The 21,238-nt window shown below is 38.1% G+C and overlaps 1 protein-coding gene across 2 annotated transcripts in view; it reads left to right on the top strand.

Annotated features, from left to right (window-relative positions):
- The window catches only part of LOC109844006 (pathogen-related protein), a 30,014-nt gene that overhangs the window by 3,691 nt on the left and 5,085 nt on the right, over nucleotides 1-21,238 (top strand). For both annotated transcript variants that reach the window (XM_020413010.1, XM_020413012.1), the window contains exons 2-3: nucleotides 752-884; nucleotides 1,319-1,617. In XM_020413010.1, the coding sequence (XP_020268599.1) occupies nucleotides 779-884; nucleotides 1,319-1,617 (405 nt within the window). In that variant the 5' untranslated portion in view covers nucleotides 752-778. The remainder of the gene's footprint in view (nucleotides 1-751; nucleotides 885-1,318; nucleotides 1,618-21,238) is intronic.

Genomic DNA, 21,238 nt, shown 5'->3' with positions numbered 1-21,238 from the left:
CGCTCAAATTCAGTCTCTATCTCTCTCGGTAACATCCGAAATATCGCTCGACGGCAGCAGCGAGCAGAAAATAGCAGCGACGTGCCGATTCGCGCGCTATTTTAGGCCACCTCCGGTCTCCGTTTTTACCACCGTCTTTACCGGTGTGTAGCTCTTTATATTGTCTATCACACGGTATCTTCCTTTCACTTGGGCTCATTTTCTATCTCTCATTATATCGCTTCGAATATTGTTAGTTCTAACTTGCTCAACTAGCTAGAACTAATATAGGGAGATGAGAGAGAGCTGAGTTTGAGGGATTGAAGAGATGAGATAAGGTTATTTTGGGGATTTTAGCTTAGTTGGCATGTAATAATTGCTACAAAGGGGCTGCAGTACAAAGTATCACACTTCAATGGGCTGAATCACATGGGGGAAACTAAGAAGGGCTGCAGCACATGAAGTTTCTGTTTTTGGGGCCTGGACACATTTTTCCCTAAAAACTTTGGATAGGACTTTAATAAGAGGATAAAATTGTAAAATTATCAATTTAGATCTCAAACACAACCATGATAAATGGGTCATCACTAGAACAAATTTCTAGCCCCTATCACTAGTGTAAATACACAACATACTACAAAATGGTATTTGCTATTAATAACATTTTAATAAATGATACAAATAATTCATACAAAACAAAATGATATTTTTCTTACGGCTTTTCAAATTAAAACTGACACGTTGTTTAATAATTTTTTATAATTATTTGCAGGAATGGCCCAAGGGATCATTAGAAGAGATGGTGCAGAATGCCATAAAGACATGGGAGATGGAACTCTCTCACAAGACCCGCATTCAGGACTTCAAGGCTATCAATCCTGAAAATTTTCGTTTTCTCGTTAATGGTAATAAATTTTTTTAAAGAAATTTTTCGTTATACTTCTCGTTTATTGAACGAAAGTTTTGAGAATAATTATATATAGTCGCGAGGGTATAAATTTCATCAAATCCCCACAAGTTTAGTAGTTTTTCGCTTATTACAATGTTTCAAAATTTCACTTAAAATATGTTTTGTCAGAGCACTCTCAAAACTAGCATGGATCGTCAATTCAAATGTATCACTTTCAAATGGACTTTGGACCTACTGCCAAAATACGAACTACCCTATCTTTTTTTTTTTAAATATCTTCATACCCTCATTAATATTTTTCATCCTAAAATCATTTCTTTCTCTTTCTCTTCGCTTATATATATATATATATTTTCTCCCATATTGTTGGAGCTGGCTCTCAATCCCCATAATTTGGTATTAATTTCTATCATTAATTATACACTACAGGAAGAAAAGGGTTATCAGGAGAGGAGACCCTGAAGCTAGGGAGTTACAACGCGCTACTACAGAGCTCGCTGCCGGAAGAGCTGCAGTGCTACAAGGTGGACAAGGAAACATTCGAGACGTCGCACGAGGTTTTCCACACGGCATTCCCTCGGGGGTTCGCGTGGGAGGTGCTGAGGGCGTACACGAGGCTGCCGGAGATCGTCTTCAAGTTCCGGCACTGGGGGTACATGGAAGGACCTTACAAGGGCCGTGCACCCACCGGAGAGATGGTTGAGTTCACCGGTCTCTGTGTTATGAAGGTACGTGTACACGCACTCATATTGTGGGTTTAGAAAACGTTGGTTTGTGCACTACTTTGGGTTTTTAAGAGTGAATATTAATCTAGTAAGTAGCTAGTAGGTGGATTTAACATAAATGATAGGAAAGAAAAAAAAATTCTGGTTTAATTAAACTAAAATAAAAACCGTGTACAAAACATTTCATCCATATAAAATTATAGTAACAACTACACTATAATTTGGTAGCTTAGTGTGGTGGAAAAGATTTTATTATGGTATTGGAAAAGCCTGATTTCATATTGTATCGGTAAGGAAACAATTACGTTGCGTAACTTAATTTGGGGAACTTTTATACGGTAAAAAGTTATATATCTAAAAAATTTGAATAGCTCTACGCGTCAAAAAAAAAAAGAAAAAGAATAGCTCTAATACTATAATAATTAATTATTTATTCTGATCATAATAAAAAGTTTTAATGATTTGGCAAACTTTGAGGTTGTACTTGACATGAAAGAAAATGATATCTTTTGTGTTTTTCTAAAAGTGAAAGTGAGGAATAATAAAGAAAAGGACTTGCCACCTGATACAACACGACGTTAGCAAACTAATCAACTTACGCCAAATAACAAATCAAGCTTGTTGGTTTAGCCACTGCACTTCGTGCTGTTCTTTTGGCACATGCAAGGAGCTTAAGAGATGCAATGCAAATTACATTTAACCCCTCAAAACATTGGGCCGCCCGTCCCCATGAAATCGCTCTTAACTCTGTTTTTACTCTCTAAAGCCCCTAAGCTTTTCCCATGAAACTCCACAACATTAAAACTGTAAGTCCTTAACCTGAATACTCTTGAACCAATAGAATTTCTTCTTAAATGGAATAAATTTAAATGAGGAAACTATCTTGGAAAATTAACCTGAGCTTACATAATTTCTTAATATAGAGACCAGATTCAGTAAACAATAAATAAGAATTGAAATTTTTGAAAAATTAAAAGAAAAAACAATCAAAGCTTTAACGTATGTAGGAAAAAAAAGTAGGATTTTTTGGTGAATAATTTATGGAATTTTGTGGAAAAATTAGGTGTTTTGTGGGAAAAACAAAGTTCAGAAAATTTTCATGGGGGGAACAACTCAAAGTCTTTCGGAAAATTTCCCTTTTATTAATGTCACAAAATACATAAGTTATTTATATCTCTTTGTTCACACACAACCTTTTGAGCTTATTGTATTTACATTCATAGTATAATTTGGGGTTGTGGGTTTGTGACTAAGAGTTGTGCTTAATTGAGTTCTCACCTTGTTTTGAGAACAATCATTTGTCATATTTGTGCTTATTGTGAGAATCACTTTGTAATACACTTGTACACCGAGTGAGGAGTGTGTGGTGAGAGTCGGGGATCGTCCCAAGAGGAGTGGCGTCGGTTGACGAGCCTAGGGAGAGGTTGTGACCGAGCACTTGAGGGAGACACGGCTAGGTCCAACACTTAGTGGGTGTAGAGTGTGATTGCATAGTGTGAGTTGTAGAGTTTTCGGTTAGCTAGAAAACCGAGTGTGTGGTGTAAATGTTGTACGGGGGAACGTAGAAAACCCGTTTGATAGTGGATTTCTCCCCGGGAGTGGGGAGCGGAGACGTAGGACGGAAGGTCCGAACTCCGTGATCATATTGCTTGTTTGAGTTTGTCTTTGGCGTATTTGTTTTTGCATTTATCTTATATCGCCAATTGTGCATTACTCATTTATTTCATCCACTATCTTGTTTAGATTATTTACCCTTGTGTTGTTTATATATCCTTGCATATATCTCTATCATATAGGATATATCTCATTGTTCATATTGATTATCCTAGCTTATATTCTTGTTGTATCTCATACTTGCTAGGATAACTTATTGATTAGTTTTAATTGGCATTTATTCGGATTAGATTAGCATAAGACCCTAATCACCCCCCTCTAGGGTCTAACACTTCTACCTCTCGTCGACAAGGCCTCTCCTGAAGTACTAGCGCGGGAAGTATCCTTATCCTTCATCCTCAAATCGTAGTTCGTCAAAGCGTTAGTCACTTCACTATAGCCGATAGAAGATCTCCCGTCCATCATGATTTACACTCATCATGATTTACATGTAGAAAATATTATATCATTTTAAAAAATTTAATTAATATTTTAGCTATGCGCAAAAGGGATAACTATTAAATTGTTGCGCGCAGCGAAAATTTCGGCAGCACTTCGGCAGCACAACAAAAGAGTCAGGTCGCAATAAGAATTATTGTTTCTCAAAGGGAACAAGAATTTGAAGCCTAATATCCCATCAAAGTGGGATATTAGCTCTTCCTCTCGTCAGCTCTAGGACTGCGCGTCGAGGGAACCTAAAAGCTATTACAAATCACACAAAAGCGATACAATCAAATTTTACGTGGTTCGGCAAATTTTCTACGTCCACGGGGCAAGGAGGGGGAAGATCCACTAATAGAGGGAGAGAATACAACTAGAGTTTACAATCACTCACAATCTAAACCCTCAAACAAACTCTCAAATCCCTCATAAATACCTTTCAAAGAGATGCACAAAACCCTAGAAGGGACTGCTCAAAATCTCCTCAATTTCTCTCTCAAATTCTCTCAATACTTTGCCTATCTCTTTCTACAGCCGCACACCTGTAGCCGCAAAGCTATTCCCCTCTGCCTGCTCACCCAAAAAACCTAGGTGACAAATTATTTATATATGCGGTTTAATTATCTCGGGTGGGGATGGGCCTTGCTTCTCTTCACGCACACGGAAAGGCCTTGCTTCTCTTCACGCACGCGGAAACCAATTCCTTTGCCCAGCTCGTGGGCCGATCGTGGTCCCCACCCCTATTTGCGTTCACAATTCTCCACCACGGTGAAGTTTTTTTTTTCAAAACTGAGCCGACACCAAAGCAACCAAATGTCCCAACTTGTTGTGTCCAGTACGAACTCAATCCATAACAAGTCGAGAACCCGAACGAGAGTCCAAATAATCTCACCCCCAACAACTAATCCAAACCGGCTGCATCTGAAAGACTACCTACGTATCCTCTTGCCCAAGGAATCAAGCCGAACGTAGTTCACCCAAATGGCCGCTAACGGCCTTAACAATCACGAATGTGCAACAAGTTTCGACAATGATCAAACTTGTTACTCGGAACCACCTTTGTGAGCATATCCGTCGGATTATCCTTCGTGTGGACTTTCACAATCTCCACATCGTCATTGTAGGCTGTCTAAAAAATCACAATAGATAGCTTATCCCCCATCAAACACCGATGATGGAAGTTACAATCTGACGACTTCCAGAAGGCTACAATTGGAGGACGATCTGTGCAAAGCTCTAGCAAAAGAGACTATAAATTGACGGTCTCTTCATATTAGAATGCAGATATCTCTCAAACCGTAAGGAATTTGGCAAAACGGAGGAAGCGAACCGAAGCCTTTGGCTCGGTTCGGATGGCCCCGTCTCGTCGAGATAGCCGATTTTCATATATAATTCGTCTAATTCCGACTTACGGTTTGAAAGTTATGACCTGTTCTTCGCAGCAAATTATGTTCTGAGGTCCGTCTGCAAGACTGGACTTCATCAGAACATTGGACTTAGCCTGAAGCCCGCCAAGCCCGCCTAAGGTTCGCCTCTGCATTACAGAGTCAAAGCGCACATGCTCAACTCTGCGTTTTCAACATCAAAACGCAGAGTTAATCTCTAAAATAGCACAACTGTGCGTTTTCAGCCGTTAACAGGCTCAACTCTGCGTTTTCAACATCTAAACGCAGAGTTAATCTCTAAAACAGCACAACTGTGCGTTTTCAGCCTTTAAACAGGCACAACTCTGCGTTTTCAGCCTAAAACGCAGAGTTCATCTCTAAAACAGCACAAACTGTGCGTTTTCAGCCTTTAAACAGGTCAACTGTGCGTTTTCAGGCCAACTGTGCGTTTATGGGCTCAACTGTGCGTTTTCAGGCCAACTGTGCGTTTATGGGCTCAACTGTGCGTTTTAACCTGAAACAGGCCAACTGTGCGTTTACAGGCCAACTGTGCGTTTACGGCTCAACTGTGCGTTTACGGCTCAACTGTGCGTTTTCAGCTCCAGCTGTGCGTTTTCAGCCCAGCTGTGCGTTTTCAGCTCCAGCTGTGCGTTTTCAGCCTTAACTGTGCGTTTACAGGCCCAGCTGTGCGTTTTCAGCTCCAGCTGTGCGTTTTCAGCCTTAACTGTGCGTTTACGGGCCCAGCTGTGCGTTTTCAGCCTCAACTGTGCGTTTTCAGCTCCATCTGTGCGTTTTCAGCCTCAACTGTGCGTTTCAGGTCCAGAAACGCACAGTTCGAGCCCAGAACGCTGTTTTCAGCGTTTAACTCGTTCAAGCACGATTTGAACGGTTCCAGAACCGTTTTCTCCCCAAGATTTTAGGGGATCACTACCCTATCATGGAGAGATTTATGGGGAGCAGTTAGACCCCATTAAACCCTCATTAAGGAGATATTTAAGGGGGCGGTTATACCCTTAACCCCCTATAAATACCTCAAAACTCAACTGAGTTCGGATCCTCTTTTTTGGAGGGGGGGAGCTGACTTTTTGGGGATCCTTGATCGAGCATCTTGCCGCGTTCTGCAGCAACAAGGAGTTTTGGAGACCAGCAACAGGAGCTTCTTCCTTGGCTTATTAACCGAACTTTCGGTTCAAATCAACTCTTTTTCAAGAGTTCAAACTCGTTCAGAGTTATCAACTCGATCAGAGTTCAAAACTTGCTCTGCAAGTTCTTCTAAAACTCGATCAGAGTTCAAAACTTACTCTACGAGTTCTTCTAAAACTCATTCAGAGTTATCAACTCGTCAAGAGTTATTTCAAAACTTGCCACGCAAGTTCTCCACAGCGTCAAATCGTGAGGAGAAGACATCGTTCCAGTGAATCAAGACGTTCGGATCGTCAACGAGAAGCAAACTCGACGCGAGCATTCGAGGGAGGCATCTCATCGCCACCGTGAAGAACCCAGAATTAAACAAAGGGGAGAATCAAATTCATTCTCCTCTCTTTTGTAATCGGAATCCAAATTGTAATTGATTTTGAGAGGAATACAAGTCAAATTTTTCTTTCATTGTCTTTTTACTTTAAATTTTCCAACAAACAGTCATCTTCAAGAACATCCTGAACGAAGTGATAACGAACATCAATATGCTTCGTCCTCGCATGAAAAACCTGATTCTTCACCAAATAGATAGCACTCATGCTATCATAATGAATAGTGATGGACTTCTGCGATATATCAAGTTCCTCCAAAAGTCCTCGAAGCCAAATAGCCTCATTCACAGCCTCCGTAACTGCCATATACTCTGCCTCCGTCGTAGACAAAGCCATCGTCGACTGTAAGGTGCTTCTCCAACACACCGGCGCACGGATCAAAATAAACACATACCTCGTCGTCGACCGACGCTTATCCAAATCCCCGGCATAATCCGAATCCACATATCCAATGCACAACTGCCCACCTGTAGTGTCCCGCTCATAAACCAAACCAACATTGAGCGTACCTTGAATGTACCTTAAAATCCATCTCACATCGTCCCAGTGACCCATTCCTGGATCGTGCATGTATCTCGAAACCATGCTCACCGCCTGTGACAAATCCGGTCTCGTACATACCATCGCGTACATCAAGCTCCCAACTGCACTCGCATATGGAGTCTTCGACATCAACTCTCGATCTTCAACTGACTTCGGTGAAAGACTAGCTGAAAGCTTCAAATAGTCTCCTAATGGTACACTAACTGGCTTCGTATCCATACTAATATGGAATAGCTGTAGAACCTTCTTCAAATAAGCCACCTGTGTTAAACAAATTCTGCTCTTCTTCTTGTCTCTGCCGATCTCCATCCCTAGAATGCGCTTCGCCTCGCCCAAGTCCTTCATCTCAAACTCATTTGAAAGCTGAACTTTCAACTCATCTATAGCCGACCTAAAAATAGAGGCAACCAACATGTCATTGACATAGAGCAACAAATAAATATACGCACCTTCTTTTAACTTGCGAAAATATACGCAAGGATCAAACTGGCTCCGAGTATACGAATGATCAATCATAAAACCATCGAATCGCCTATACCACTGTCGAGGAGACTGCTTCAAACCGTATAGCGATTTCTTCAGTTTGCAAACCAACTTTTCTTTCCCTGCAGCTCGGAATCCCAATGGCTGAGTCATATATATTTCTTCATCAAGATCACCATGAAGAAATGCCGTTTTCACATCCAACTGATCTAATTCCAAACCATATTGTGCCACCAAAGCTAGCAAAATCAGAATCGAAGAGTGCTTCACCACCGGAGAAAAAACCTCATTATAGTCAATACCTTCCTCCTGTGCATAGCCCTTCACAACCAACCTAGCTTTGAACCTCAATGGAGTGCCCTCAATGCCCTCCTTCTTCGTGTATACCCACTTGCAACCAATTGCCTTCCGCCCCTTTGGAAGCTCAACAAGCTCTCATGTATCGTTCTTATGAAGAGATTCCATCTCCTCCTGCATAGCCACCTACCATGAATCAGCCTCCGAACTCTGCTCGGCCTCTCTGAATGTAGTAGGCACTAACTCATCGATACTCTCTACGGGAAATGCATACGCAACTGTGTCGGCATACCGTCCCGGCATCTGTATGTTTCTTCTCTGTCTCCGAACCGCAATCGAATCCTGAACCTGAGCCGTTGGTCCCTGATCCTGCATATTAGTACCTGTATCCTTCGTGTCACCGTCGTGCTCGCCTGGCGTCACCTCAGTCGGCACTCTCCACCTGATGAGAGCTGCATCGATCTCCACCACTTGCGATATCTCTTGCGTCGGGTCGCTCTCCACCTGATGAGAGCTGGGAAGCTTCAAGATAGAAGTGTTGACCCTATAGTTTTGATGATGATTTAGCAAACAATTCATTACTAATAATCTCTCTAGTGTTCTTGTGTTTCTAGTTTCTTTTCAGGTATTTCAAGTTCACAAGTCAATCTAGCGTTAAAGATTCAAGTTCTTTTTGTGTGGTTCTACCTAGGTATATGTTTAGTTTACCTACATATATTGTATGATTGTATTCAAGCTCAATATATATACACTTAACACGATTTATAACGTTTTCTATCATATAAATGATTTTTCATTAACCGTTGCTAAAATATCTCTATCCTTTTTTTTTACAGCTCTTTCATGTTTCACTATATACGTATAATATATGCAAATATATATATGTGAATATTTACATGTCTGAATCAAATTTCACTTTCGTAAATTTACAGGTTTTCTAAGCTGTTTTCAATAACAGGGAGTTTTAGCAAACGAAAAATGTTTTTCCAAAATTTTCTTTTCAAACATGCTTATTTCATAATTTATAAACTTTCCCCAAAGTTTCACTAATTTTGGATATGATCTGATATTTTTAACGATTTTTCAAAACTCCCCAAAAACCTGTCAATTTTCTCATATCAGTTTTCGGTCGACCGATACGGTCGACCGACAGACTGTCTGTTTCTAAGAAAGTTTCCCAAAGTTTTCCGGTCGACCGAAATATACGTCGGTCGCCCGAAATTTACCTTCGGTCGACCGAAAATTACGTCGGTCGACCGCCAGCTTCAAAACTTGTTTTCTCACGTTTTTTTTTTGAACTAATCGGTCGACCGTACCGGTCGACCGACGAGTTAACAAACTGAGCCTAACGGCTAGTTTTTCAAATGGGTTTTTTCGTCTTTTTCTCACTTCTAGCTGTTGTATTGGGGAGCTATATATACCCAATTGCTGCTCCTCTTCTAAAAAAGCTAAGAAATCCAAGTTTACTGTTTAGCAAAGTTTTAATCGCGTTTAAGGGCTGTTTTAAGAGCTGTTTCGTTAATCCGTTTTCAAGTGAAAGTTCTCTACAACAAGAAGAGGCTCTCATATTCCATTGGGATCATACTCTTCAGCTCCTCTTGTTCATTGAGAAGTTTTTCTAAACTCTTTCCATATAGCTTATTATTTCACTTTCATTTAATTAGCTATATTCATCTAAGTTATTTATTGAATTTGATTCACTATTATCACACATTTATTGAGCTTGATATTTTTCATATTATATATTGTGGGTTTGTGGAGTGTGATTTAGTGAGTGTGAGCTTCATTGTGTTCTCACGTGTCAATTGAGAACAAATTACTGTATTTGACTTTTATTTGTGAGAATCACTTGTAATACACTTGTACACCGAGAGAAGTGTGAGGAGAGAGAGACGGGGTCAAATCCAATAGGAGTGGCGTCGATTGACGAACCTAGGGAGAGGTTGTAATCGAGCACTTGAGGAGGAGGACACGGGCTAGATTCCTACACTTAGTGTGTAAAGTGTGATTGTTGAGTGATTGTGTAGTGTGAGAGTTTTCGGTGAACTTGTAAACCGAGTGTGTAGAAGTTCCGGCTTCCAAACCGGATTGTGATAGTGGATATCTCCTCGAGGTGAGGAGCGGGGACGTAGGTCGTGGGGACCGAACCTCGTAAACATATCGTGTGTTTGTGTTTTGCTTGTCTCATATTTTATTTATGCATATTCTTATTGTTCTTATTGTTCATATCTATCTCTTGCAAGAACATATTGATCAACATAATTAGTTTTAATTGGCATTTAATCGGATTAGATTAGCATAAGACCCTAATCACCCCCCTCTAGGGTCTAACAATGCGTAATCAGGTTTATCATTCTTAAAAAGCTTCCTTTTAAATTAGTAGAATATGATGAATTTGAAGATATGTTTATTTAAAAAAAATTCTCGTTAAACCTGTCAACGTGATATTTTAAAATATTATCATGAGGAACAAGGAAAAATAATTTCTTATTTTAAAAATTTAAACTGTAAATTTTCTTTAACTTCTGATATTTGGACATCTAGAGCACAAACTGGATATTTATGTATCACAGCACACTGAATTGATAAAAATTGGCAAATGTTTAAAAGAGTTGTTTCTTTTATTGCAATAGAAGAGTCACATACTGGTGCTAATGTTGCAAATTTAATAATTGAAGAACTTATGAAATTAGAAATTACAGAAAGAATATTTTCTCTTTCACTAGATAATGCAAGTAATAACAATGTAGCTGTTGATTTTATCAGATCATCTTTATCATTGCCATGTCATGGTGATCTTTTTCATATTAGGTGCATCTGTCATATTTTAAATTTAATTGTTCAAAGTGCATTTACTGAAATTAAACCCATGATAGAAAAGGTTAGAACAGTTGCTTACATGCATAGTGCTTCTGAACAAAGACTTAAAAGATGGAAACAATTTTGTAAAAGAAAAAATGTAAAGCCTAGACTAATTCCAAAAGATGTTGACCATAGGTGGAATTCCACATATGCAATGTTAAGTGTAGCAATAGAATATAAAGACATTATAACTGATTTTATAAACTATTATGCTTCTAGTTCTAGTTCTGGTAGCACTTATGGAATAACTGAAGATGAATGGACAGTTATATGTAATTTAAATGAAATGTTACAAGTTTTTTATGATGCTACCATGTTATTATCTGGCTGTTATTATCCAACCATTACTTTAGCTGCTTTACAAATTTTAAATATTCAAAAAATTTTTGATAAATATCGTTTGGATGCTACTTTTGGACCTATGGTTTTTGAAATGGAGAGCAAATTTAATAAGTATTTTAGGCCTATTCCTCATATTTTTGGTTTGGGGGTTCTTATTGATCCATGCTTGAAGGATATTGGCCTTCGAAGTTTGTTACAGTCATTGTATGGTGGACAGGTTATAGACTTAGATGATGGAACCACCCTGAATGCTACTACTCATCATTTACTTATTAGAAATTATTTTCAAACTTTATATGATGAGTATGCAGCTAGACATGGTGTAGCTGCACAACAGTCTGCAGCTTCGGTTTCTTCGAGCTCATCCCGAGCCCGAGGTAAAAGTGTAAGTTTTGATAGGTATGCAATGGTAGCCGAGCTAACTGGTGGATCTGGACTTGGATCGTCATCATCGGAGGTTTCTGAAATAGATGAATATTTTTCTGCTTCTTTAGTTAGATGTCAAGGAAATGCTTTAGATATTTTGCAATGGTGGAAAGTATATGGATCAGTTTCATATCCTATACTTTCCACCATGGTTCGTGACTTACTAACAGTGCAGGTTTCGACGGTAGCTTCGGAATCCGCCTTCAGCACAGCAGGTCGTTTGATCGACGATCACAGGACATGCTTGGATCCATATACTGTACAAGCGGTGATGTGCCTACAAGATTGGTGGAGGTACGAGAAGCGAACGCAAGGCATCGATCGGATGGCTGGAATTGAAGATAAATTTGAAGAATTGGGACTAGCAGATAGATATAAAGAATAGATTGTAGTTTTTATATCTTAGCTTACAATTTGTAAAGAATTATTTTGGAAATAATTGCAAATGATAGTGATATAGGTGAGTAGGTGCCAACCTAGTTGGGATTTACTTATCTATTGTGATGCGATTAATTCCAAAATAAATTTGTACTTGTAATTTGTAACTGATTTATCAATTATTAATAAAGAATATGTTTTTATCATTTCTTATTTGTAATTTATGTCATTTTAAGTAATTAATAAAATTATTGTTTTTGTTATTTTTCTTGTCTTTTTTTTATAATTTATAAGTTAAATAACATTAAAAAATTTTGGAAAAAAATAAAAAAAAATAAAAAAAAAGGAAAATCACCCGGGCCAGCCCGGAACCCGGCCCGGACCCGGCCCGGACCGATATAATTTTGCTGCAGCAGCTTTGAATTTTTATTGGGTTTCGGTTTTGGTTTTTGGACACTTTCTTTGAACCCGAACTCAACATCACCCTTGATCTATTTCTCACTCAATCCCAGCCGTTACCCCACTCTCTCAAAACACCCGACCCTTCGTTATTCTCTCCCATCGTGAAATTAAGAACTAGGGTTTCAGTTTTCGGTCGTCCCCTTTGTTTCAACCGCTGGTACTTTGGATCAGCTCCCATCAGTATTTTGTGGGTAACTTCTTATTTATCTCATGTTTTCAAAGTTCTAAATCTTATTTTCTGATCTAGGGTTTCTCTTTTTGGGCGGTTGGTTAATTGGGTATACACTGTTTGTGTTTTTGCTTACAGGTTCTTGATAATTTTTTTTTAAATCCCTTCTAAAACCTATCTTATCATGCCTCCAAAACCCTCCAAAAAGAGATCAAGAACTGAAGCTAGTTTCTCAACCCCTAAAGCCTCTCACTATGAGGATTATTTGCTTTTCAAGCCTCTTGTTAGGAAATATCGAGAATTATGTAAATTAAAAATTATTCCTACAAGATATATCAAATACCCTGAGTTGTTTATGTACAACACTGAATCTGTCCTTCATAACGTGGGGTTAGATAGCTTGTTTGATGAGAAGCTTAAAGTTCCTTATTATCCCTTTTTAGTTTATCTGTTTTATGCCAATCTGTCCACAATATCTTCTGCTGATGGTAGTCTAACCATTACATCATCAGTTAAAAATGTTGCAATTGCCTTTTCTGCTAATGAACTTGCTGAGATTCTTAATATCCCAACAAGTGATGTTAGTCTCATGTCTGTTGATGTTAGCAATCCTGATATTAACCCACTCTTGTTCAAACCTGATTGCACTTACCCCATGAACAACAATTCTCTTAATCCTAATGCAAGACTCATTGCCAAAATTGTTGCTCAGAATTTAATTCCCAAAACTGGTAGCTTTGATCATTTTGCCTCTGACAAGATCAATGCTGTTTATGCTATTTTTGCCCAAATTAAAGTGGATTGGGCTACTGTCTTTATCAATAACATGGCCTCTAAGCATACCAAGTTTCTTCCTTTTGGCTCGTTTCTCACCCACATCTTCAAACATTTCAATATTGATCTTACAAATGAACCTAAGGTTGAATCCAAGAGAGATTTCTTTGATAAGGTCTCTCTTTCTAGAATGCAGTTAGCTCTTGACTCCATTCCATCATCATCCTCTCGTTCTCAGTCTAGAGTTTCCTCCTCATCCGCCTCTGATGTTTGTGATCGTCTAGACCGTCTTGAGATTCAGGTCTCATCTATTCAAAGGGATGTTAGGAAAATTCTTTCATATCAGCGTCAGTCTCTAAACATTCCAGATCACTCTTCTAGTTCTGATTCTGATAGGGGCACTGCTGATGGATCGGGATCTTCAGATAGTAAGGATGATGGTAAGGGTGATCGTGACAGTGAGGGTGGTGAAGATGAATTAAGTTCCTTTTTGTGATGCTCATCTTTGTTTTGCTACTTTATGTTGGATTGTAAAACTTAATACTATGTTTTATTTGAGTGTAATAACTCTATGGATTTATGTGTGTGGTTTGAGATATTGAGGACAAATCTATGTTTATGCAAATTATGTTTTGGTGTGTAGCAAATAAGTTGCTTATCATGAGTCTTCTGTATTATTTAAGTTCAGTATTTTCATGCACACTTATGATTTTTTATTTTGAAATTTACTGTGGTTGGTTCATTTCTTCTATGATTGCATAGTTATATTTATTTTCTGGTATGTGGAAAATAGTTTGCTTAGCTTCTTTGCATTTCTTTATGCCACCTACTCTATTTGACAGGGGGAGCTATTGACTTTTTCTGTATATGTGCTCATAAACAGGGGGAGCATTGCTCCTATCTCCTCATTTTCTATTCCTTTTTGATGTTGTCAAAGGGGGAGAAAAATCCACCACATATATAGATATATAGATATATAGATAAAAAATCCACATATATAGATATATAGATATATGTCTTCTATGCATTGGTTTATATATAGATCATGTTGTGAAATTATAAGTTTATGTTCATTGTTTGCCATCATCAAAAAGGGGGAGATTGTTGACCCTATAGTTTTGATGATGATTTAGCAAACAATTCATTACTAATAATCTCTCTAGTGTTTTTGTGTTTCTAGTTTCTTTTCAGGTATTTCAAGTTCACAAGTCAATCTAGCGTTAAAGATTCAAGTTCTTTTTGTGTGGTTCTACCTAGGTATATGTTTAGTTTACCTACATATATTGTATGATTGTATTCAAGCTCAATATATATACACTTAACACGATTTATAACGTTTTCTATCATATAAATGATTTTTCATTAACCGTTGCTAAAATATCTCTATCCCTTTTTTACAGCTCTTTCATGTTTCACTATATACGTATAATATATGCAAATATATATATGTGAATATTTACATGTCTGAATCAAATTTCACTTTCGTAAATTTACAGGTTTTCTAAGCTGTTTTCAATAACAGGGAGTTTTAGCAAACGAAAAATGTTTTTCCAAAATTTTCTTTTCAAACATGCTTATTTCATAATTTATAAACTTTCCCCAAAGTTTCACTAATTTTGGATATGATCTGATATTTTTAACGATTTTTCAAAACTCCCCAAAAACCTGTCAATTTTCTCATATCAGTTTTCGGTCGACCGATACGGTCGACCGACAGACTGTCTGTTTCTAAGAAAGTTTCCCAAAGTTTTCCGGTCGACCGAAATTTACGTCGGTCGCCCGAAATTTACCTTCGGTCGACCGAAAATTACGTCGGTCGACCGCCAGCTTCAAAACTTGTTTTCTCACGTTTTTTTGAACTAATCGGTCGACCGTACCGGTCGACCGACGAGTTAACAAACTGAGCCTAACGGCTAGTTTTTCAAATGGGTTTTTTCGTCTTTTTCTCACTTCTAGCTGTTGTATTGGGGAGCTATATATACCCCATTGCTGCTCTTCTTCCATAGGGCCAAGAAATCCAAGTTTACTGTTTAGCAAAGTATTAATCGCATTTAAGAGCTGTTTAAGAGCTGTTTCGTTAATCAGTTTTCAAGTGAAAGTTCTCTACAACAAGAAGAGGCTCTCATATTCCATTGGGATCATACTCTTCAGCTCCTCTTGTTCATTGAGAAGTTTTTTCTAAACTCTTTCCATATAGCTTACTATTTCACTTTCATTTGATTAGCTATATTCATTTAAGTTATTTATTGAATTTGATTCACTATTATCACACATTTATTGAGCTTGATATTTTTCATATTATATATTGTGGGTTTGTGGAGTGTGATTTAGTGAGTGTGAGCTTCATTGTGTTCTCACGTGTCAATTGAGAACAAATTACTGTATTTGACTTTTGTTTGTGAGAATCACTTGTAATACACTTGTACACCGAGAGAAGTGTGAGGAGAGAGAGACGGGGTCAAATCCAATAGGAGTGGCGTCGATTGACGAACCTAGGGAGAGGTTGTAATCGAGCACTTGAGGAGGAGGACACGGGCTAGATTCCTACACTTAGTGTGTAAAGTGTGATTGTTGAGTGATTGTGTAGTGTGAGAGTTTTCGGTGAACTTGTAAACCGAGTGTGTAGAAGTTCCGGCTTCCAAACCGGATTGTGATAGTGGATATCTCCTCGAGGTGAGGAGCGGGGACGTAGGTCGTGGGGACCGAACCTCGTAAACATATCGTGTGTTTGTGTTTTGCTTGTCTCATATTTTATTTATGCATATTCTTATTGTTCTTATTCATATCTATCTCTTACAAGAACATATTGATCATAGGATATATTCACTTGTTCATATTGCTTATCCTAGCTTACATATCTTGTTGTATTTTATACTTGCTAGGATAACTTATTAATTAGTTTTAATTGGCATTAAATCGGATTAGATTAGCATAAGACCCTAATCACCCCCCCCTCTAGGGTCTAACAAGAAGTCTCATCGAATGTGACGTCCCTACTCAGCACAATCTTCTTATCAACTGAATCCCAAAGCTTGTATCCCTTGACACCACGCTTGAATCCTACAAATATGGCCTTCCTAGCTCAAGGTTCTAATTTATCAGTTCTAACATGATAATATACAGGGCACCCAAATACCTTGAGCTGGTCATAGTCATGTGCTGGCTTTCCCGACCACATCTCCATAGGGGCCTTCCTCTCAATCGCAGATGAAGGCAGCCTATTAATGAGGTGGCTCGCATATGTAAGTGTCTCAGCCCAAAAGATCTTTTCCAAACCACTCTGCGACAATAAGCATCGGATCTTCTCCAGTAAAGACCGATTTAATCTCTCTGCCACCCCATTTTGCTATGGTGTATGACTAACCATGAAGTGCCTCTCTATGCCCTCATCTCGACATAGCTGCAGAAAGGGGTCTGATGTGTACTCACCACCGTTGTCGGATCGCAACGTCTTGATCTTTCTCCCAGTCTGCAGTTCCAATCTCTTCTTCCATTCCACAAATAAATCTAGGACTTCACTCTTCTTCGTCATTGTGTACACCCAACAACGCCTAGAATAGTCATCTATAAAAGTGACGAACCAATGTCGACCACCAAGTGATGTAGTCTTAGTGGGATCCCAAACGTCTGTGTACACGTAGTCCAGGATGCCCCTTGTCTGATGAATGGCAGTCCCGAATTTCACCTTCGTCTTTTTGCCAAGAACATAGTGCTCACATAATTCAATCTTCCCACTCTTATCTCCCTTCAATAGCTCCTGCTTGCACAATACCTGCAGTGACTTTTCACCTGTGTGCCCCAACCTATAGTGCCAAAGTCTGCTCATGTCCACTTCTGAAATAGCCGAAGCAACCTGGCCAATCTCGGTGCTTCCCTTCAGATAATACAGATTTCGATTGCGGACTCTCTTCATCACCACCAATGATCCCTTAGTAACCTTCGCTACAGCGTTTTCGAAAGTCACCTTGAATCCCTTCGCCTCCAAAGCTCCGACTGAGATAAGATTCTTCTTCAGCTGAGGAACGAATCTCTCTTCCTTCAATTCACGAACTACTCCATCGTGCATCCTAATCCGCACGGTACCTATCCCACAAATGCCACAGGATTGATCATTTCCCATGACAACAACACCCCCGTCGACTTTCTCAAAAGATGCAAATCAGTCTCGCCTAGGGGTCACATGATAAGTAACGTCGGAATCAAGCATCCAATCTGATGCATCCACATGGTTCACCTCCGGAGTAATCAATAGAGAAAAGCACGAATCATCGGAATCATCGCCATTCGCAACGTTCACCTCATTGACCTTCGGGCCCTTTTTCTTGCCATTCTCCTTCTCCTTGAGCATCGGGCAGTCTCTCTTCCAATGTCCTTGTTCCTTACAGAATGCACATTGGTTCTTTGCTAATTAGTGGCGACCTCTAGACTTTGACCTTCCTCTATTACCACCTTTCGTATATGGGCTTCTTGTTGGCCTTCTTGTTTTGATGATGTTTAACAAACAATTTATCACTAATGTTGTTTGTCTAGTATTTGTGTTTTCTTATTTATTATAGACAAACAACGTAGTTGGAGGTTGGATGGATTAAGCCGACACGATCATATCAAGAGGAGGTTGGTGGAATTATGGAGTGAAGCAACGTACAATTCAAGTTAAAGATCAAGTTCAAGCTTCATGCGCAACGTGTACCAAGTCAAGCTTAATTGAAGATCAAGATTGCTTGGGTAATGTAGTTTAGGATTTATATTATGTGTGTTAAGTACTCTAAGCTCAATTATCTATACACACACATTTTATTAGTTTCCTTGTATATATATGTAATCACATATATATACAACACAAGTTTTGGTTTTCATGTTTATAAATATGAAATTACATGTTTCATATTTATTATTGTGATTTGATTTATCTACTTAGATATGAAACAAATATATTTTCATATACATACATTTGGGAGGTCCTTTCTGATAACCAGTCACTATAGTATGTTTATTATCATGTCTACAATCATTCCCCAAAGTTTTACATTTTTTGGAATTTATTTGATATTTTTAAACAGTGTTTTAAAATCAGATAAACAATTTTTCAGAACCTGTCATATCTGTTTTCGGTCGACCGCACCGGTCGACCGCTCGTTTGTTTTTTCGTCAGCATGGTCCAGAGAGTTGGTCGGTCGACCGGTCCGGTCGACCGAAAGCTCCATCGGTCGACCGCACCGGTCGACCGGATAAGTGTTTGCTTGATTTCCTGTTTTCGACCTGGATAACGGTCGACCGAACTTTCCATCGGTCGACCGAATTTTTCCATCGGTCGACCGACGGAATTTTCGGTCGACCGACAATATAGCCGTTGCTTTTTAACGGCTCTTTCTCTGAGCTGTTTGCTGGGGTTTTTGGTCATTTCGTTTTGGGGTTTTTGGCTGAGCTTTGAGTGGGTATATATACCCCATTGCTGATGTCTTTTCAAATTGATTAAGAGAGTTTTTAAAAACAAGTTTAAGAAAGTTTTAAACAAGGGTTTGAGTTTGTTTAGTTTGTTTTTGGGGTTTGCTGTTACAAAGAGGAGTTTGCATCACCAGTTGAGGATTTCATCCTCAAAATCTTCTCATCCTCTCTTTGTGTTTATAGAGAAGTTTTCTAACTCTTTTCCCTAGCAATTTCATTATTGATTTATCATATATTAATTATTGCTAGTTTGCTATTTGAGTTAGATTTCATTTTACTCATTGTTACACACACCCACATTGAGCTTTTAGTATTTACATACATAGTATAGTTGGGTGGTGAGAGATTGTAACCTTAAGTTGTTCTTTCATTGTGTTCTCATCTATTGTAGAGAACAAATTTATATTTGTTACATTGTGAGTGTTGTAAGGTTTTCGGTGAGCTAGAAACCGAGTGTATAGTGAGGTTTTCGGTGAGCTAGAAACCGAGTGTGTAGTGAGGTTTTCGGTGAGCTAGAAAACCGATTGTGAGGAGTGACGTTGATCGGTGAGCGTTAAAAACCGATACTGTGAGGTGTAAACGTTATTCGGGTGAACGTAGAAAACCCGGTTGTGATAGTGGATTTCTCCCCGGGAGTGGGGAGCGGAGACGTAGGACGGAAGGTCCGAACTCCGTGATCATATTGCTTGTTTGAGTTTGTCTTTGGCGTATTTGTTTTTGCATTTATCTTATATCGCCAATTGTGCATTACTCATTTATTTCATCCACTATCTTGTTTAGATTATTTACCCTTGTGTTGTTTATATATCCTTGCATATATCTCTATCATATAGGATATATCTCATTGTTCATATTGATTATCCTAGCTTATATTCTTGTTGTATCTCATACTTGCTAGGATAACTTATTGATTAGTTTTAATTGGCATTTATTCGGATTAGATTAGCATAAGACCCTAATCACCCCCCTCTAGGGTCTAACACTTCTACCTCTCGTCGACAAGGCCTCTCCTGAAGTACTAGCGCGGGAAGTATCCTTATCCTTCATCCTCAAATCGTAGTTCGTCAAAGCGTTAGTCACTTCACTATAGCCGATAGAAGATCTCCCGTCCATCATGATTTACACTCATCATGATTTACATGTAAAAAATATTATATCATGTTAAAAAATTTAATTAATATTTTAGCTATGCGCAAAAGGGATAACTATTAAATTCTCTATAAAATTAACATGTTAAACTAGTTTGACTGATATTTTAGAAAACTTAAAACTATGTGAAAATTTGACTACACGTATTTAATGATGTTTTTGACAAGATGTACGCGGTATGAATCAAGAATTTGAAATTGAGCCCAAATTCACATTTTCCCTCTCGATTACTTTCATATTGAAAAGATATTTCGCTTTAAACTTAGCTAATTTATAGGACTCAAAACTTATTAAGAAATTTGTGCAATTTCAATAGGTATGGGAGGCTTAATGTGATTTTAGACGTCCTTGGCGTTTTATTGCAAAATTCTTAAAGTTCTTACGAATTTAGTGTAATTTACCTTTTCCTTAATTGCTTATTGTTACTTTCTTCTTGTTTCTTTTTCTTTTTCCTTCAAATCCTAACATTTATTTTATTTTGCGTTTGACGTGAGCCTGAGTTTACTTTTGACGGCTAAACTTGTACGCACATTCATGCAAGCGAGGCATTCTCTGATTCTAGCTTACGAGTTGCACATGCCGAGCATGTCATTACGGGGCCTACAACTTTTGTCCTCGTTTCCGAAGTAAAAACTCGTATAAAGGGTAGTTCGTAGAAAATTATTAAAAAATAGATATATCTAAATAAATATATTTGAAAAGTTTTAATATCTCTCTCAGATACTAGACTAGATTTATTAAATAAAAGAAAAAAAAGCTACTACTTGGTAATCCACGACTTTTAAGTTTTTTTTTTTTCCTATTTTTACAATCAGTCAAACATTTCTTTTTGTCAATAACATAAATATTCCAATGAATATTTTGCAAATATCTATCTAATTTTAATCAATTGGAGGATCCCAGCTACCAAGGTTCCAATCTTATATGGGATGCTCTATTTTTTCTATAAGAAGTATTTTAAATTTGGGGTTTTTACATGAATACCCCTCAAATCTTTTAGCTTTGCAATTTACCCCCTAAATATTGGTATTTGCTAAATTATCCCTCAATCTTCTCACATTGTTGTTTCTTATTCATCTAAGTTAACAATATGGGTTTCAAAATAGGATAATGTCAATATCTTCTAATAAATTTCAATATGTTTCCAATATTTTCTAAAAAAAATTAAAACCTCAAGTAAGGGGTAGAAAAACTCAATGTGAGAGGATTAGGGAATAATTTTACAAATATTAAGAATTGAGAGGTGATTTGAGAGGAAAAATTTGCAAATATGACAGATTTGAGGG

The sequence above is a fragment of the Asparagus officinalis genome, chromosome 5 (genome assembly GCF_001876935.1).
Source record: "Asparagus officinalis chromosome 5, Aspof.V1, whole genome shotgun sequence".
In the NCBI taxonomy this organism is placed as follows: domain Eukaryota; kingdom Viridiplantae; phylum Streptophyta; class Magnoliopsida; order Asparagales; family Asparagaceae; genus Asparagus; species Asparagus officinalis.
Note: the sequence above shows the minus strand (reverse complement) of the source record. Positions and strands in the feature narration are given on the sequence as shown.